Here is a 20,461-nt window from a genome sequence, read left to right as displayed (position 1 = left end):
GTATCCAAGATAGAACAATGTTAATGAAATAGTTTGCTACAGACCTTAGAACAAATATGGGATAGAGGCAAGTTACAAGATAGGAAGTCAAATCCATTGTCATTTTGAACAAACAGGAGGAAAATCAGATTGCAGACATGGTACTGGATAGGATAATACACAGCAGGCTGATAGCTTTGGTCTCATATTCTACTACAGACTCAAAGGACTTCCAATCAAGCCAGCAGTGACATGGTCTTTATGGCAAGACAAGTACAAGAAATATGCAGGAAACAGAATGTAGGCTTGACATAACAAAACCCTTCAAAGTCTCCTTTCAGGCAAAGCTGTGCTTCACTTGTGCCTCCTTCAATTTGGTCTACTGTATTCGCTGCTCCCAATGCGGTTTCCTCTACATTGGGGAGACTAAACGCAGACTGGGTGACGCTTTGCAGAACACCTTCGGTCTGTCCACAAGCATGACCCAGGCCTTCCTGTTGCTTGCCATTTCAACACTCCACCCTGCTCTCATGTCCACATTTCTGTCCTTGGCCTGCTGCAATGTTCCAGTGAAGCCCAACACAAACTGGAGGAAGAGCACCTCAATTTAAGATTAGGCACTTTACAGCCTTCTGGACTTAACATTGAGTTCAATAACTTCAGACCTTGAACTTTCTTCTCCATCTTTACCCCTTTTTAAATCCTTTTTTTTATTTTAAAAAAATTTTACCTTTTATTCTCACTTTTCATTTAGTTATTTTTTATCCTTTGTGCCCCCAACACCCCCCCCAACCCACAGGGCCATCTGTCTCTGGTTTCCATGTTGTGCTTTCACAGAGCACTGACCCTTGTTCTGCTATTAACATATTCTGCTCTTACCTTTATGGCACTATCAGCACCTTCTTTAGTCTTTACCACTACTGTTAACACTCCCTTTGTCTTGTGTCCATGTTGTCAATCTCTCCTTAGCTCCCACCTATCCCTGACCTTCTATCTTGCTCCATCTGTTCCACCCCCTCTTAAACAATATAAAATCCATCACATTTCTACTTCTCTTTAGCTCTGAAGAGGACTCATACGGACTGTGTTTCTCTCTCCACAGTTACTGCCAGACTTGCTGAGTTTTTCCAGCATTTTTGTTTTTATTTCCTTCAAAGTCTGTAATGGAAAGATCTTTGGAAACTGCTTGCTGAATTTGGCTGCCCTGAATAGTTTATTAATGAATAAACATAAATGCAAGAGACAAGGTTGAACCAATCGCAAATATCTTCAGCCAGAAATGCCGAAATGTTTGATTTATCTCAGCTTCCTCCTGAGGTCCCCATCATCATGAATGTCAGTCTTCAGCCAATTTGGTTCACTCTACATGATACCAAGAAACAGCGAAATGCACTAAATACAGTAAAGGCTACGGGCCCTGTCAACGTCCTGACTATAGTGCTGAACACCTGTACTCTGGAACTAGTCGCACCCTAGCCAAGCTGTTCCAATACAGATACAAAACTGGGACCTACCCAACAAAATGGAAAATTGTATGTTCTGGTCACAAAAAGCTGGACAAATCCAATCTGGCAAATTACAACCCCAGCAGCTGACTCTAATCATCAGCAAAGCGATTGGAGGTGCCAGCATATGTGCAGCTCCAACAACACTCAAGAAACCCAATGCCATCCAAGACATCCATTTGGTTGGCACTCCCTCCACCACTGGCAGTCTGTGGCTGCAGTGTGTACCATCTACAAGATGCACTGCAGCAACTCACCAAGGCTCCTTCGACAGCACCTTTTAAGCCCACGTCCTCTACCACCTAGAAGAACAAGGGCAGCAGGTATATTGGAATACCACCAAGTTAACAGCCAAGTCACACATCATCCTGATTTGGAAATACATTGCTATTCCTTCACCATCATCAGGTAAAAATTGTGGAACTCCCTACCAAATAGCACTGTGTGTGTACCTTCATCACAAGGACTGCCCCATCTGCGCAAGGGAAATTAGGGATGGGTAATAGATACTGGCCTTGCCAGTGATGCCCACATCCTGCAAATGACTACAAAAAAACATGCCAATAATGCTGGAGGAATGGTGACATTGCCAAGCTGTTCCCTATCTTTGCCAGTAAAAAAAAAGACTGCGTCCTTGGACTCTTGTCTTTTTGGCTTCTTCTTTGTGATCATGCTTGGTGAAGCCAAGAGAGAGTGGACAGAGAGATGAGTATCAATTCTGTACTGAAGGAAAACTATTCAATGTATGGAGGCTCCAGGCCAAGACTAAAGACCACAAAGAAATTCTTTGGAATCTAATCCGCACTGATGTTATGGAGAATTAAAGAAAGGGAAAAAAGCTTGCATTTCTATAATGCCTCTCATGACTTCAGGACATCACAAGGGACTACCGACAATGAAGGACTTTTGAAGCATAGTAACTAATGTAACATAGGAAACGTGGCAGCAACTTGCACACAGCAAGCAATGAGATAATATCTAGATAATCTATTATAGTGATGAGGGCTGAAAGATAAACTAGAACATGGGGAGAACTCCCTGACCTTCTCTGAATTATCAGATTGATATTTTTTCACCCGAGAAGACAGATGGGACCTCAGTTTAATATTGCACCTGAAAGAGAGCACCTTCACCAGTGCAGCACTCCCTCAGTATTGCACTAAAATTGCAGCCTGGACTTTGGACACAAGGCTCTGGAGTGAGGTTTAAAACCATGATCTTTTGACTCAGAGGCAAGAGAGCTGTACTGAGCCACAACTGCAACTAATAAATATTGCAACATCGAAACAGAACCTACAGCACAGCCAGTCCAGGTTGAAGGTTATCATCTTTATCACCAGTAGTTTTCACCCCAGTTGCCCACTTTGATCCTATATCCCTTTGGTCCTCCAAATAATTGGATTATGCTTTCCCATTTTAGTATTGTCTGCAAATTAGGATATTACATCCTCTAAGCCAATATCCAAATCATTGATGTACACAGTGAAAAAAAGTGGCTCTAGAACAGAACCCTCTCCACACTTGCAACTTATCCAGATGGAGGCCACGTTGGTGAAGGTGGAAAAGAATGGGCTGATTGATAATAAGTTCCACAAATTGTCTACTCTGAGCTGAAGAAGAGAAATGCTCCTCTCAGGGCAAAACAAATCCTTTCAAAAGAATCTCAAGCATTATGAAATACAGAAGAACTTCTGGTGAGTTGCAGCCAAGGACAAAATGGAATAGATAGATTGCAACCTGATAAAATTGGAATTGTATTAAAACCAAGACTCAGTGAGAACTCCAGGAAATGAGGCTGTCTCAAACTAATTAGATGGCAGTGCTACTGTACTGTGATGTGGATGGGGCCTGAAGATCTGAACTGGGTTTGATTCTAACAGGACTGCTAGAGATCTAAGTTTTAACCAGTCTTGCTACTGATGGAACTAAAACAGTATTAATACAACAAAATGGGCTTTTCTCAGGCCAGGGACTTCAAAGAAATTATCAAGTGTCAAAAGTGGCTTTTTGAAATTTAAAACAGTGTATTTCTTTGTAACTTCCCTTTTCTCTAATTTCCATTCTTTCCTTCTACCATCTTCCCCTATCTTCCTCTCATCACCACCCCTCATGAATATGCATTAACCAAAAGGAAGGATATCCAGACTGAATATGGTCATGCTCAAATGATTGGATTGAACTCACTCTACAAGACCATTTTACTTCCTTTCCCAGACAACTTGCCCTTGACTGATGGAACCCTATCACAAACCTCAACAACAGCTTATATTTATGAAGCATCTTTAACATAATAAAATAAAACATAATAAAAGGTGCTTCACAGGAGTATTATAAAACAATATTAGACACCAAGCCACATCAGGTGACTGTAGGACAGATGGCCAAAGGCTTGGCCGAAGAGGTAGGGTTTAAAGAGCTTCTTAAAGGAGAGAGGTAGAGATTCTGAGAACATTAGAGAGGGAATTCCAGAGCTCATGGCCTTAGCAGCTGAAGGTACAGCCAGAAATGGTGGAAGGATTAAGAACAGAGAAGATCACATGGTCAGAATTACATAAGCACAGGTACCTCAGAGGGTTGTGGGGCTGGAAGAGATAATAGAGATAAGGGAGGGGGGTAGGTCACGGAGGGATTTTAAAACAAGGTTGAGAATTTAAAATCAAGGCATTGTTTGACTGAGAGCCAATGTGGGTCAAGAACACAGGAGAACAGGTGAAAGGGACTTGGCGCTCACAAGGACATGGGCAGATGAGCTGAGGCAGGGGCTAAGTCGGGTGATGTTATGGAAGGTGGAAATAGGTGGTGGCCTTAATGATTGTGCAAAAGCTCTTCTGGGCTCAAATATTGCACCAAGGGTGTGAATAATCTGGTTCAGACTTAGGTCATTGTCAGGAAGAGGGATGGAGTTGGTAGCTAGGGAATGGAATTTGGAGTGGGGACCAAAGGTAATGGCTTCAGTCTTCACAATATTGGAGGAAATTTCGATTCATCCAGTACTGGATGTTGGGATAAGCTGTTTGATAATTCAGCAACAGTGGAGGAGTTGAGAGAGGTGGTGGTGAGGTAGTACTGGGTATTGTCAGCTTACATTTGAAGACGAATTCTGTGCTTTTGGATGATGTTGCTAAGGGGCAGCATATAGATGATAAATAGGAATAGAAGGACTTTGATAAGAGCCTTGTACAATAGCAGAAACCTGATTGCAGGGATTCAAACATGGAGTTCCAGGGAAGAATTAGGTGGTGATACATTTAAGGACTTTGGACAGAAAAGAAGGTTGGATATTGGGTGGTAGCTTGCAAGACTGGTGGGGTCAAGGATTGATTTGATTAAGAGGGGGTGATGAATGGCAGATTTAAAAGAGGAGGGAGACAGTACCTGAAGAGAAAGAACTGTTAACTATATCAGTCAACATGGGCACCAGAAGGGGAAGTTAGGTGGTCAGCAGTTTAGTGGGAATAGCATCAAGGGAGGAGGAGATGGTTCTTATGGACAAGATGAGCTCAGAGATGGTATGAGGAAAGATGGAGAGAAATTAGAGAAATATGAGAGTTCCAGGCTAGGGCAGGGGGACCTTTGTAGGCCAGTGGAAGGGAAGGTATCAGCAGAGTCAGCTGATCCAATAGACTCGATCTTAGGTTACAAAGGGATCCATGAGCTCCTTGAACTTATTGTTAGAAGGGAGGGTGGAGAAGACAGGGGAGAGGGGTTTATAAAAGACTCCAAGAATCAGATTGAAAATAGCTTATTTTTTTGAAACTGAAAATTAATTTTCTCTCATCTCCAAATTGCTGGATCATCCTAAATCTACACCTGAAGGAAATTAGTTACTTCAGTGGGAAGAATGGAGGGTCTTCCAGATGGGCGAGTTATGATGGGCCAAATCGCCTCCCTCTTCCTTATTTTTTCTGATTTAGTGATACAGAAGTAGCTGGATATCAAAATAGTGTTATAAGGAAAGTAGATGATAGATGGTAATTCTCTTGATCACTTCTCTTTCCTGCCCTGCTTCCCCAGTGCTTGTGACAATTTGGTACTGCTCTCTCCTTCAGGTAGTATCCCCAAGAGTGCATTGGCGACCATGGATCTCCATGTTAATTTTGCTCTGAAGGCATGGATCATCTTCGTTGGTGGTACATTCATCCAGTTTGTGAGACTCTTTAGAAAGACCGTGCTTTATTTACCTCGATCTCTTTTACCATTAGCATCAGACTTCCAAAATCATGATTTCTTATTACATGCCCAAGAAATTCCAACTGTATCTTCTTGATCTTGGTCAGCAGAGTTCTTTTGGCCTTAGATTTTACGAGCACTTTTTCATTGGTAGTATGACTTGGCCAAGATATCTCCAGTATTCGCCTCAAAAACCACAACTCTGCAGCCTCAATTCTTCTCTGTATTGCTTCACTGCTCTGTCCATAGAGATTCAAAATACTACAAGGGGCAACCAGGGGGAGATGAAAAAAAACTAATGGAATAAGACATCAATAAAACTTTCCAGTGTTAATGCCACTCAACCCCCTCTTCTTGAAAATGTTTCTTAGATTCTTCTCTTGGCTTCCTTCATACTTGTAACGAAAGACAGAAATAGTTAAACTATAAGTGTTACCATGAAAGAGAAAAGGGAAAACGGTGCAATATTTCAGCAGTTTGATCTTACAATCCACACATTGGAGTGCCAACAATCTGAAAATGTTCCATTCCCAGTCTGAGATCAGTAGAAAAATCAACTGGACCTGTTTATATTAAAACAGCTGCTGTAAAATCCAGTGTACAAGTTGTACCTCGACGCAACTCATAAACCTTCAGGGAATAGCATCTGCACCAGAGCGAGTTATTGTTTCAACATACCAATCTCAAGTGTGAAGTACGCACTTTATTTTTAAAGTACACCAAGAAACACAAGAACATGACAATCACCCAAAACAGTCCATTGTAGATACCTACTTCAACAATGCAGTCATGCATTACTTCCACAGGAGGTTATGATAAACCTGTATAAAACATTGACTTGGCCTCAACTGGAATATTGTGTCCAGTTCTGAGCACTGCACTTAAGGACGTGAAGGCATTACAGAGGGTGCAGAAAAGATTCATGAGAATGGTTTCAGGAATGAGGAACTTCAGTTATGTGGAAGGATCTGAGAAGTGGGGACTGTTCTCCTTGGAGAAGAGAAGGTTGAGAGGAGATTTAATAGAGGTATTCAAAACCATGAGGGATCTAGACAGAGTAGATAGGGAGAAACTGTTTCCATTTGTGGAAGGATTGAAGACCAGAGGGCACAGATTTAATGTAATTGGCAAAAGAAGCACTGGCAACATGAGGAAAAACCTTTTCATGCAGTGAGTGGTGACGATCTGGAATTTACTGCCCGAGAGTGTGGTGGAGGCAGATTCAATTGAGGCTTCAAAAAAGGGAATTGGATCATTATCTGAAAAGGAAAGATTTGCAGGGCTACAGAGAAAAGGCAGGGGAGTAGCACTAGGTAAACTGCTCCTTCAGAGGGCCAACACAGACATGACAGGCTGAATGGTCTCCTTCTGTGCTGTAACCATTCTATGATTCTATAATTTTTTCAGCCCAGGGTAGATTTGTTATAAATCTGTGCTGTAAACTTTGTCAGTGTTGTCATGAAGTTCTGTCAGTGGACATGATAGATTTTTGTAACAAACCTAACAAGTTCTCATCAGGTAATTTGTGAATGGGCTTTACAAGGCTTCCCTCTCATTGTGCTTAGTATATTTCCAAATTAGCTTCTCTTTATTTGTCCTTGGGATGTGAGCGTCGCTGGCAAGGACAGCATTTGTTGCCCATTCCTAATTGCCTTCAAGAAGGTGGTGGTAAGCTGCCTTCTTCAATCACATTTTGACTCATCTGTAGTGGTTTGATACAGCTGAGTAGCTTGCTGGGCCATTTCAGAGGGCAGCTCAAAATAAACTGCAGAGCGGGTAAGAAAGGCAGATCTCCTTTTCGGAAGGACATTAGTGAACCAGATGGGTTTTTATTTGGACAATTTGGTAATTTCATGATCATTATTAATGAGACTAGCATTTTATTCCAGATTTATTAATTGAGTTTAAATTTAAAACGTGATGGGATTTGAACCTATAGCATTAGTCCAAGCATTTGGATTGCTAGTCCAGTAACATCCCACTATGCTACTGCAAACTGCAGTCAGTGACTGTTTCTACTTGTTTGTGAGGCGTATTCATCCTCAATTCATACCAGTGCTATCTAATGTTGTGACTGAGGCAGGCCAAGGAAGCTTAAAATATTAATTTTCGCTGCAGTGGAGAATGCTGTGATGGTTGCAATGTGTTATGCAGCATGTTAGTGTAGCTCTGTCAATAGATACTGTGGGCTAGTTCAGATAGTACCTTGTATGTCATAGAGGTCTGCAACACAGAAAAAGGCCCTTCGGCCCATCGAGTCTGCGCCGGTCAAACAAGTACCTAACTATTCTAATCCCATTTTCCCGCACTAGGCCCATAGCCTTGTATGCCATGGCATCACAAGTGCACATCTAAATATTTCTTAAATGTTATGAGGGTTTCTGCCTCTACCACCCTTTCAGGCAGAGTTCCAAATTCCCACCACCCTCTGGGTGAAAAAATTCTTTCTCACATGCCCTCTAAACCTCCTGCACCTTATCTTAAATCTATGCCCCCTGGTTATTGATCCCTCCACCAAGGGGAAACACTCTTTCCTGTCTACCCTATCTATGCCCCTCAGAATTTTATACACCTCAATCATGTCCCCCTCAATTTCCTCTGCTCCAGGGAAAATAACCCCAGTCTATCCAATTTCTCCTCATAACTAAAACTCTCCAACTCAGGCAGCATCCTGGTAAATCTCCTCTGCACTCTCTCCGGTGCAATCACATCCTTCCTATAATGCGGATTCCAGAACTGCACGCAATACTCTAGCTGTGGCCTAACCAGCATTTTATACAGTTCCAGCATAACCTCCCTGCTCTTATATTCCATGCCTCGGCTAATAAAGGCAAGTATCCCATATGCCTTCTTAACCACCTCATCTACCTGTCCCGCCACCTTAAGGGACCGGTGGACATGTACATCAAGGTCCCCCTGATCCTTGGTACTTCACAGGGTCGTACTATTAATTGTGTATTCCTGTGCCTTGTTTGTCCTGCCCAAATGCATCACCTCACACTTATCCGGATTACATTCCATTTGCCACTGATCAGCCCATCTGACCAGCCTGTCTATATCCTCCTGTAATCTAAGGCTATCCTCCTCACTATTTACCACCCCACCAATTTTCATGTCATCCGCGAACTTACTGATCAACCCTCCTACATTAAAGTGTAAATTGTTTATATATACCACAAACAGGCAGGGACCCACCGATCCCTGTGGAACCCCACTGGACACAGGCATCCAGTCACAAAAACACCCCTCGACCATCACCCTCTGCTTCCTGCCACTCAGCCAATTCTGGATCCAATTTGCCTTAGATCCCATGGGCTCTTGCCTTCGTTATCAGTCTCCCATGCGGGACCTTATCAAAAGCCTTGCTGAAGTCCAAGTAGACTACGTCAAATGCATTACCCTCATCTACACACCTGGTCACCTCTTCGAAAAATTCAATCAAATTGGTCAGATATGACCTCCCCTTAACAAAACCATGCTGACCCTCCTTGATTAATCCTTGCCTCTCCAAGTGTAGATTAATTCTGTCCCTCAGAATTGCTTCCAATAGTTTCCCACCACTGAGGTTAGACTGACTGGCCTGTAGTTCCCTAGTTTATCCCTTCCTCCCTTCTTGAATAATGGTACCACATTGGCTGTCCTCCAGTCCTCTGGCACCTCTCCAGTGGCCAGACAGGTATTGAAAATTATTGCCAGCACCCCTGCTATCTCCTCCCTTGCCTCACTCAACAGCCTGGGATACATTTCATCCAGGCCCGGAGATTTATCTGCTTTTAAGCCTGCCAGACCACTTAGAACCTCCTCCCTTTCTATGCTAATTTCTTTAATTATATCACAGTCCTTCTGCCTCATTTCCATACCCATGTCATCCTTCTCACTTGTGAACACCAACACAAAGTATTCATTTAGAACCCTAACTATGTCTTCTGGCTCCACACACAAATTACCACTATGGTCCTTAATGAGCCCTACTCTTCCCCTAGTTATCCTCTTACTCTTAATGTACTTGTAAAATAACTTTGGATTTGCCTTTATTTTACCTGCCAATGTTTTTTCAAGCCCCTTTTTGCTCTCCTAATTTCCTTTTTAAGTTTTCCCCTACACACTCTATGTTCCTCTAGGGCTTCCACTGTTTTGAGCCCTCAGTATCTGCCATAAGCCTCCTTCTTTCTCTTTATCCAATCCTGTATATCTTGACATCCAGGGTTCCCTGGATTTGTTGGTCCCACCCTTTGTCTTTACTGGGATAAGTTGGCCCTGTACTCTCCCTATTTCCTTCTTGAATGAGTCCCACTGCTCTGACGCAGATTTACCTAAAAGTAGCTGCTCCCAGTCCACTCTGGCCAAATCATATCTGATCTTATTAAAATCGGCCTTCCCCCAGCTGGTGTTAACTGGTGGCAGCAACTGAAATACAATAAATCCATGTAACTGGGCCCAAACCTTTCAATACTTCCAGGTCCTGGGCTAGTGTCAAAGCCCTGGCCCCTTGCCTGACATAACAGTGAGTCTATCCAGTGAGTGGCTGTGTCACGTTGTCCAGACTCGATTCCCACTCCGAGGCATATGTCAACCAATTGAAGTTCCACAATTGGGAATTGATTTAGGGAGAAAGAAAATCTGAAAAGTTGCTGCTCTACATTATCATAAGCCACAAGGAAAAAAAGGGCAAATGGAGAAGGAAGAAGACAACACTGAGATAATGTACTCAATATTTAAAATAATACATTCATCTACCTTGTGAAGCGGACACTGCAGATGTTACACTCGTATGGTTTTTCTCCTGTGTGAGTCCTGATGTGACGTGGCAGTTTTCCTGCTCCCTGAATCACCTTCTCACAGATTGGACACTTCTGGAATGCCTTTGCTCTCACTTTCTTCTCGCTCTTTTTGGACCAGGAAGAGTAGCCATCACCCTCAAGGGAAGGGTTGAAAAAATTCAAGTATGAATCAAAGTCATTCTCTTCTTTCACTAAATTCTTGTCGTATGTCTCATCGACTGAGTTTATAATCTGCTCGAGGAAGGCTCTGGATGAGATGGGTTCCTCATCTTCCTTGTTTAACTCCTGTTTTACCTCTTCAGTTGGGGTATAATTTGGATGCATAGCCAGCTCTTGGTGTTCCAGAATCCCTTCTTCCTCGTGGAGATGGAAGTCAGGATAGTCTCCATTCTGTGAGGGGGAAAATGAAGGGCCAGTGATATCCTCCCTCTTGATCCACAGCATGGATTTGTCCATGGTTTGGGTTGGCTGATCATTTGGCGCCATTTCTGGATAGACCCCTCGCGCCTTCTGTGCCAGCTCTTCATTAACTCCATTTTTAAAGTGCGCTCTTGGAAGGTCTTTCAGTTCAAGGTCTGGCCATTGGTTGTCAACATGGCCATTGGCTGGACTGCTTTGGAAGTACTCTAGATATTCTTTTGCTCTAAGGAGGTTTCTCTGATCAATTTGATCTACATAATCTGCTATCTCCTTGGTGGCTAGGGCATTTGATACAAGGAGATCATGGCAGACGTTGCTCACACACTGGATCTCCAGCAGCCTTGCCGCATTTAAAATCTCATTTACATTTGAAGTGCTTATCGTCAGGGTTGCCGTGTACGCAAACTCCAACAGTGCCGAGAGAGCTTCTGCTGTGACAAAGTCTATTTCGTAAACATTCTGTTGGTCCACGATGGCCCCCAATGTGAAGAGCTTTTTGAAGTATTGACTGCAGGCTGCAAGGACAGATCGATGGGTCCGAAATTCCTGACCGTCCACTATGATGATAACATCACAGAGATAACCATAGTTCCTCTGCTCATTAAGACTACTGAGAATTTCACTGCTGTGGTCTGGGAATGGGATACCTATAGGGCCATCTACTCCATTGGCCATTTTCATGGACAAAAGTCTGGAAGGGAAACAAAATAGAAAAAGATTTAGCAGCATAATTGTGGTCACATTCAACAATAAAAACACTAATTGATAAAATGGCTAATAAAAATAAATGACTTGCATTTATATATTAGCTTTCACAACCATAGGAAGTCCCAAAGCGCTTAACAGCCAATGAAGTATTTTTGAAGAGTAATCTCAATTGTAAAGTAGGAAGTGGCAGCCAGTTTGCAAACAGCAAGCTCCCGCAAACAATGGGATCATGATCAGACAACCTGTTTTTTTAATGTTGTTAATTGAGGGGGAAATATTAGTCAGGACAGCAGGGAAAGCTCCCCTGCTCTTTGGGTTGTGGCATGGAACTTGTAAACCCACTGGAAAGGGCAGGCCTTGATTTAACCTGTCATAGAAAAGACAGCACTTCTGACAGTGCAGCACCCTCTCAGAATTGCACAGGTGTGCAGATTACAAGCCTGGATTACAAACTAAACCTTCTGAATCAGAGGCTGGATTACTACCAAGTGAGCCATGGCTGAACCCTGTGATATCCTAAAATGGGTTGCAGCATTGCACACTAAGGGTTCAGAAGAGCCAATCTTGCAGAAATGATGGAGATGGCAGGGCAGGCGATGTGTTGCGACTGCAGAATGTGGGAGTGCCTGGAAGTCCATGTGATCCAGGGCAAACACGCCTGTAACGGCTTGAGGAGCTTTGGCTCAAAGTCATTAAACTGAAGGCCGAGCTGTAGGCACTGTGAGACATCAGGAAGGCGGAAAGTTACCTGGACACTTTGTACCAGCATGCAGTCACACCCCTTAGGATAGGGTCTTCTGATTTGGTCAGTGATCAGGGACAGGAGGTTGTGACTGTGAGAGAGGCAGGTACGGGGACCCAGAAGGTAGAAGTGGAGGAGCCTTAGCCTTTGCAATTGTCCAACAGGTTTGAGGTGCTTGCAACTTGTTGAAAGTGGGGGCTGCAGGGTGGATGAATAAACTAACCATGGCGCAGGAAGACATTCATGCTGCGGAGAAAGTAAATAGGAATGTAGTGGTAGTAGGGGAATAGATACAATTCTTTGCAGCCGAGAGTGAGAGTCCATACAGCTGTGCAGCCTGACCAGTGCCAATGTTTGGGACATCTACTCTAGGCTGGAGAGAAACTTGCAGTGGAGGGAAAGGATCTGGTAGTCATGGTCCATGTAGGCACTGGCGCAGGTAGAACTAGGAAAAAGGTTCTGCTGAGGGAACATGAGCAGCTAAGGGCTAAATTAAAAAGCAGAACCTCATAAGGCAATCATCTCTGGATTATTACCTCAGCCACGAGCACATTGGCATGAGGTAAATAAGATTAGGGAGTTGAATCTGTGGCTCAAAAGATTGGTGTGGGAGAAATGGGTTTAAATTCATGGGGCACTGGCACCAGTACTGGGGAAAGTGGGAGCTGTACCATTGGGATAGTCTTCATCTGAATCATGCTAGAACCAGTGTTTTGGCAAGTCATATAACTAGGGTAGTAGAGAGGGCTTTAAACTAAATAGTGGAGGCAAGGGGCCAAGTGTGGGAAGATGTCTTCTCTCTTTAATTGATCACAAGGCAAGAGGGTAAGGTAGCAATAGGAGAAATGATAATCAGAGCATGGTAGAAAGGGACAGAGCATACAAATATAAGATTGCGCCAGCAGATAAAGCCAGAGATTGCAAAAATGGTAAAAAGACAGAGTTAAAGGCTTTGTATCTGAATGCACATAGTATTCATAACAACAGATGAAGTGACAGCTCAAATAGAAATAAATAGGTTATGATCTGATAGTCATTTCAGAGATATGGCTGCAAATTGACAAAGGTTGGGACACAAATATTCAAGGGTACATGACATTTCGGAAGGACAGGGAGCTAGGAAATGTGGCGGGGTAGCTCTATTCATTATGGATGACATTAGTGCAATAGGGTGAGTTGACTTTAGTTCCAGAGATCAATAATGTAGAATGAATTTGGGTAGAGATAAGAAATAGTAATGGTGGGAAGTCACTTGTGGGAGTAGTTTATAGACCTCCCAACAGGAACCACAATGTGGGACAGAATGTGCAGAAAGAAATGATTGGAGCTTGTGAGAAAGGTACGACAATAATCATGGATGATTTTAATCTACGTATAGATTAGGCGAATCAGATTGGCAAAGGTCACCTGGCAGATGAGCTCATAGAGTGTTTTTGGGACAATTTCTTAGAGCAGCATGTGCTGCAGCCAACCAGAGAGTAGGCTAATCTGGATCTGGTATTGGCAATGAGACAGGATTAATTAATGACCTCATAGTAAAGGCACCCCTAGGTAGTAGTGATCAGAACATGATTGAATTTCACATTTAGTTTGAGGGAGAGAAGAGTGGGTCAGTTCGATGGAGAGAGTAGTGGGTCTAAGACCAGTGTTTTGAACTTATATAAGGACAATTATGGGGGACACGAAAACAGAGCTGGCTAAAATGAACTTGGAAATTAGGTTAAGGGATAAATTAGTAAAGATGCTGTGGCAGATATTTAAGGAAATATTTCATAACATTCAGCAAAGATACATTTCAGTGAAAATGAAAAACGCTAGGGGGAATGACATACCATCCGTGGCTAACTAAGGAAGTATCAAATTGATACGATATATTGAAAGAAAAAGCATATCATTTCAGGAAGATTAGTGGCAGGTTAGAAGATTGGACAGAATATAAAAAACAGCAAAGAATGGCTAAAAAAAATAAGACGGGAGAAATTAGAGTACAAGAGAAAGCTAGCTAGAAATATAAAAATAGATAGTAAATGTTTCTATAGGTATTTAAAAAGGAAAAAAGTAAACATTGGTCCTCTACAGAATGAGAGTCTGGGAAATTAATAATGAAAAATAAGGAAATGGCGGATGAATTGAACATATATTTTGCTTCTGTCTTCACTGTAGAGGATAGAAATAACAACCCACAAATAAGTGTGCATCAAGAGGTGAAAGGGAGGGAGGAACTTAAAACAATTACAATCACCATGGAAAAGGTACTGAGAAAATTATTAGAATTAAAAGGTGACAAGTCCCCAGGTCCTGATGGACTCCATCCTTAAAAGAAATAGCTGCTGAGTTGGTAGATGCATTGGTTTTAATATTCCAAAATTCCCTAGATTCTAGAAAGGTCCCATCAGATTGGAAATAATGAATGTGCTTTTTCTATTCAAGATAAGAGCGAGACAGAAAGCAGGAAACTATAGGCCAGTTAGCTTAACATCTGTTGTAGGGAAAATGCTGGAATCTATTATTAAGGAATTTACAATCTATATTAATGACTAGTGGGGTACTTAGAAAATCTCAGTGTAGTCAGGAAGAGTCAACATGGTTTTGTGAAAGGGAAATCATGTTTGACTACTCGAGTTCTTTGAGGAATTAACAAGCAATGTGGATAAAGGGAACCTGTGGACCTGGTGCACTTAGATTTCCAGAAGGCATTTGACAAGATGCCACATCAAAAGTTACTACTCAAAATAACAGCTCATGTGTAGGGAATTACATATTAGCATGGATAGAGGATTGGTTAGCTAACAGGAAACAGAGAGCAGGCATAAATGGGTCATTTTCGGGTTGGCAAGATGTAATGAGCAGGGTACCACAGGGATCAGTGCTGGGGCCTCAACCATTTACAATCTATATTAATGACTTAGATGACAGTACTGAATGTATGGCAGCTAAATTTGCTGATGTCACAAAAATAGGTAGGATAGTAAGTTGTGAAGAGGACATAAGGAGTCTGCAAAGGGATATAGATAGGTTAAGTGAGTGGGCAAAAAATTGACATTATGTGGGAAAACATAAACTTGTCCACTTTTGCAGGAAGAATAAAAAAAGCAGTATGTCATTTAAATTGGGAAAGAACTCTGAGCTACAGAGGGTACTGGTGTTCTGGTACATGAATCACAAAAAGTTAGTATGCAGGTTCAGCAAGTGATTAGAAAGGTAAATGAAATATTGTTGTTTATTGCATATAAAAATATTGTAATATAAAAATAGGGATATTTTGTTACAGTTGTATTTGGTACTGGTGAGTACTATGTACAGTTTTGGTCTCATTACTTAAGAAAGGATATAATTATGTAAGAAGTAGTTCAGAGAAGGTTCACTCGACTAAAACCCCTCATGGGGTTCTTATGAGGAAAGGTTGGGCCTATATCCATTGGAGTTTAGAAGAATGAGAGGTGATCTTATTGAAACATATAATGTCCTGAGGGGATTTGACATGATGGATGCTGAAAGGCTGTTTCCCCTTGTGGGAGAGGCTAGAACTAGGGGATACAGTTTAAAAATAAGGGGTCTCCCATTTTAGCCAGAGATGAGGAAATTTTTTCTGTGGGTCGCCAATCCGTGGGACTCTCTTTCTCAGAAAGCGGTGGAGGCAGGGCCATGGAATATTTTTATGGCTGAGTGAGATGACTCCCTTGTCAGTCAAGAATCTTAGGGTATAAGGGGTAGGAAGGAAAGTGGAATTGAGGTCATAATCAAATCAGCCATGATCTTATTAAATGGCAGAGCAGGACCGAATGGCCTACTCCCGCTCCTAATTCGTATGTTTGTATGATACCAGCAGGTTAAGACAGTTTTCAATAACTTGGGTGTTTGAATACTACGAAATCTTTGTGAACATATCAAAAGAAACTTCTCACTATTAAAAAGAAATTATCTTCACAGTACTGTGCATTAGGAGAGGAGCCTGGTTTAGAAATGCTAGGACTGCAAATACATTTCATGTAGACAGTGCTTCTTTAAGTCCTTCCAAACCAGTCTGTTTGAACTGACCTCGAGAGGCTCGCAACTGCCACTTTACTTGATACTGGGGAGTGACTAGTTTCAGAACAATTCCCTTTAACAGAGAAGCTATCAGCACCAAGGTAACACATCCCCCAAAACAAATGAAAACACACCTCAAGGAAGGAAGTTGTTTGAGGAATTCAAAACTTAAAACCATCTTTGACCTGTCTCATTTGTTCTGGTGTGTTTCTGCATGGAATGGAAACAACTCATTTGTTCTCTTCTCAACAGGCCTCAAAGGTGCCTTTCAATTAATAATAAACATCAGCTACACAGGGTTAGACTGTGATGGTTGTAAGATCTGTGTTGACAAAAATATCTTTTCGCTGCAGAAGAACCTGTGTGGCAGCCAGTCAACTCATCTACAGGCTGTTTAACTTGAATTCCGCTATAAATCTTTTACTGTACAGTCTTTAACTAGATCAAACAGTTGAAGTGCTGTGCATTGCTGCTACTTAAGCTATAGCATGTAGCACTAACCATCTCAATGAGTTCTGGCCTCAAAAGAAACAATATTCTTGTATAAAGTGACTTTTATGAAATTTTTGGAAATTCAGTTCCTGAATAGGTTGCATCAATCATTTTGTAACAAAGTTGTCACAGAGCGGTAGATTTTAAAAAGACTAGTAAATTACTTGTGGCACTGTGTATGGTGAATTAATGAATACTAGTTTCTTTTTAATGCAAGGTAGTGCCAGTATTGGGAGAGGACATTCAGAAGCATGCTCCACAGAGCCACCGAATGGTCAGAGCATACAACCATCATGATAGTGAACAGAGCAATATTAAATGGGAAATGTTAATATAGCCATTTACGATGCTAGGTGTTGACAGGTAAAATTATAGAATTATAGTGTGCAGAAGGCCATTCAGCTCATTCTTCCTTTGTTGCTTCTTTGGTAGAGATAGCCAACTAGATTCACTCCCCTCTGCACTTCTGTGGATATTTTCCCTTCAAGTGTTTATCTAATTCCCTTTTGAATGTTACCATTGAATTTTCTTCCACTAGCCTTTTCATGTAGTGCATTCCAGATCACTAACTTGCTGTGTAAAATAATATTTTGTCATGTCGCCTCTGCTTCTTTTGCCAATCACCTTAAATCTGTGTCTCCTGATTACTAATCTTTCTACCACTGGAGTTGTTTTTCCTTATTTACTGTATCAAAACACTTCTATCAGGTCTCTTCTTAATCCTCCTACTTTAAAGGAGAGCTATCCCAGATTCCCTAGTCTCTCCACATTACTGAAGTCCCTCATCCCCGGTACCATTCTAGTAAATCTCTTCTGCACATTCTCCAAGATCTCAACCTTTCCTAAAGCATTGTTCCCAGAACTGAACACAAGATTCAGCTGAAGCCTAACCGGTATTTTCTGAAGGTTTAGCATAACTTCCTTGTTTTTGCAAACTATGCTTCTACTAATAAAGCTGATGCCCACATTTTGTTTTAAAACATCCTTCTCAATTTGTGCTGCCACCTTTATAAGGTTTGTGTACATCCATTCTGAGCTCTCTCTGTTCTTGCACCTCCTTTAAAATTTTATTATTTAATCTATATTGTCTTTCCTCATTCTTCCTACTACATATCCATCCGTTTCACCAGGCTGTGTCCTCTAAATATAGTCACATAGGAGATAAGGTTTATGGACAGGAAGTGCAAAACTTCAACAACCTTTTTTAAAATTTTTAAATAATGCCAGTTGTTACTTCTGATCAAGCTAAAACATCTCAAGGTGCTTCACAGCAGTGTAAAACAGAGAAAAAACAACACCAAGCTAAAGGACATCAGGACAGGTAACCAAATGCTTGGTCAAAGTGGTAGGATTAAGAGAGAGACAGGCGAGAGAGGTGAAGGCAAAGAGGTATAGAAAGGGAATTCCAGAGCTGAGGGCCTAGACCGGGCTGAAGAAATAGCCGCTAATGATGGGGCAAAGGGAGTCAGGGATGCACAAGAGGTCAGAATTGGGGAAATAGGGGCCTCGGAGGGTTCTGGGGTTGATGGTAATACAGAGATAGAGAAGGACAAAGCCATGCAGGGATTTTAACAGAAGAATGAGACCTGCCTTTTTGGGTCTTCTTTGAATGAAACATGCTGCAAATATATGACTGGAGAAAGCCCAATTTCAGTAATCAGGGGGCTTACTCCTGCATTTTATATGGATCCTGGAATAAAGAAGTTTCATATCTAGCGACGGGCTGTTATATTTAAATATCATCTCCGGCACAGTATTAAGACATTTGCTAGCCAGATATCACTAATTGCTCTCTCTCCCTCGCTGACATCATCTTATTGTTTGTTTCCAAATCCAAGACAAAAGTTGATCTTTTAGACTGCACAACACTGACCTCTGGAATTTTCTCTGAAAATTATTTTGCTTTTGTCTACTTCTTGTCTTTAACCTGAGCAGCATAATTCTAAACCCAGGATGAGAGGTCAGCGTGGGGCAGGTTTGCCCCAAGCTACACACATAATCCAAAAGCAAAATACTGCATATGCTGGAAATCCTAAAAGTCACGATTGGAAAGGTTGACTGATCCTCTCTTCACACATGCCTCACTTGCTGAGTATTTCCAACATTTTCTGTTTTTAATTGGACACATGACATCGCAGCTACTTAAAATCCCAGGACCCACAGCTCTGGTCCAACTCCTGCTCGCACCCCACAGGAATGACATGAAGGCCAGTGGGCTGGAGCAGGGCAAGCGTGCCAGTAGGTTGCTTCCCAGTACCCATGGGAGCACATCCTGGCAACCATGATAGAGGGAGTGGGGTTTGAGGGGAGGGGGGGGGCGGGGGGGTGGTGGTGTGGGGGCAGCTAAGGTTAATGCAGAGGAATTGATCACTCAACTCCCCCTGGTCACAGGGAAACCTAAAGAAATCCAAAATCACTGATCTCGCCAGCTGTTCCTCAGCACCCGGTGTTCTTGGTTACACTGGCAGCAGACATCAAATAAAAATAAGACCAGGATTATGATTGATCCATCTCAATAAGATCCTCGCCTGTCTGGGCTGACAGCCTTACTCGCTGTCTAAAAGATACCTGTTAAAATGGTATGAGATTAATGAAAAGACAGTGAGTGCCACATAGTTGCTATTTTAAACCCTCACACATGCTCTGCTCTCATTAGGGGGTTAAAATCAGGGCTTAAGTATTTGATGTGGATAATATCAAATAGTAGTTCTAACTCTGGCCAATTCATACATCAATCCTCAAGAATATGATTATCAGATGCTCGCTGGTTGTCGAGCTGCTAGGATTATAATTGTTCACGGCTGGTAATCAGGTTCAGTGCTGGAGCACTGAATCTAAGAATGCCTTAAAGGTACAGTTCACCTTAGAAAATGACCAATTAGAATGGAAGCTTCATTGCAATCAATTCAAGGATAAGAGGAATGAAAGGCCACACAGTCTTTTTTGTTTTTGTAGGTTTATAATAATGTGTCAAGATGAGGTATATGATGCATGAGGTAATCTAACTAATTCATACTTTGACAATGTTTAATTACATTATAGTTGTAAAATATGATGTAGATTCCATATTGCACAGCCCATTCCACAATAAACCATGGATGTCAGAAGTAATGATTCAGAGTTAGACAATCCGACAAGATCACCCAACGTTTCTTCAGTTTTGGAATTCTTGGAATCCCAACAGTTACAAACAGGTTTATTTTTACTTTCAGTACAGAGCACCTCATCACTTTTTGACATACATCTTTCAGATGAAATGTTAAACCTGTTCAGGTGGGCAAAAAAAAATGTTGCGTACTTCAAAAGAAATCATGGACTGTGAAGCACTTTGGGATGTCCAGAGGACTGGGAAACTTCAACATAAATCCGAGGTAACTAGTTCACTCTCTATTGGTCAAGCATCAAGTTCTCCACATCTGCTACAGCACAGGTCAATCACAGAGTTAAGCTACATGTACGTTTCCCCACCATTGGTAGCCTTTAACCAGCTAGGCCTCAAGTTCAGAAATTCCCTCCCTAAACATCTTCACCTCTGCGTCATTCTTCCTCCTTTAAGACATTGCTTACAGCCTAACTCTTTGATCATACTCAGTCATATGCCTTAATGTTAGTTTCTTTGCCTCAGTGTCAATTTT

The 20,461-nt window shown here is 41.9% G+C and overlaps 1 protein-coding gene across 5 annotated transcripts in view; it reads right to left on the bottom strand.

Moving 5' to 3' along the window:
• LOC144688748 (zinc finger and BTB domain-containing protein 7A-like) overlaps positions 1–20,461 on the bottom strand; it is a 185,703-nt gene that overhangs the window by 22,367 nt on the left and 142,875 nt on the right. For all 5 annotated transcript variants that reach the window (XM_078555660.1, XM_078555661.1, XM_078555662.1 and 2 more), the window contains one exon: positions 10,392–11,546. In XM_078555660.1, the coding sequence (XP_078411786.1) occupies positions 10,392–11,536 (1,145 nt within the window). In that variant the 5' untranslated portion in view covers positions 11,537–11,546. The remainder of the gene's footprint in view (positions 1–10,391; positions 11,547–20,461) is intronic.

Source organism: Cetorhinus maximus, chromosome 13 (assembly GCF_964194155.1).
Source record: "Cetorhinus maximus chromosome 13, sCetMax3.hap1.1, whole genome shotgun sequence".
In the NCBI taxonomy this organism is placed as follows: domain Eukaryota; kingdom Metazoa; phylum Chordata; class Chondrichthyes; order Lamniformes; family Cetorhinidae; genus Cetorhinus; species Cetorhinus maximus.
Note: the sequence above shows the minus strand (reverse complement) of the source record. Positions and strands in the feature narration are given on the sequence as shown.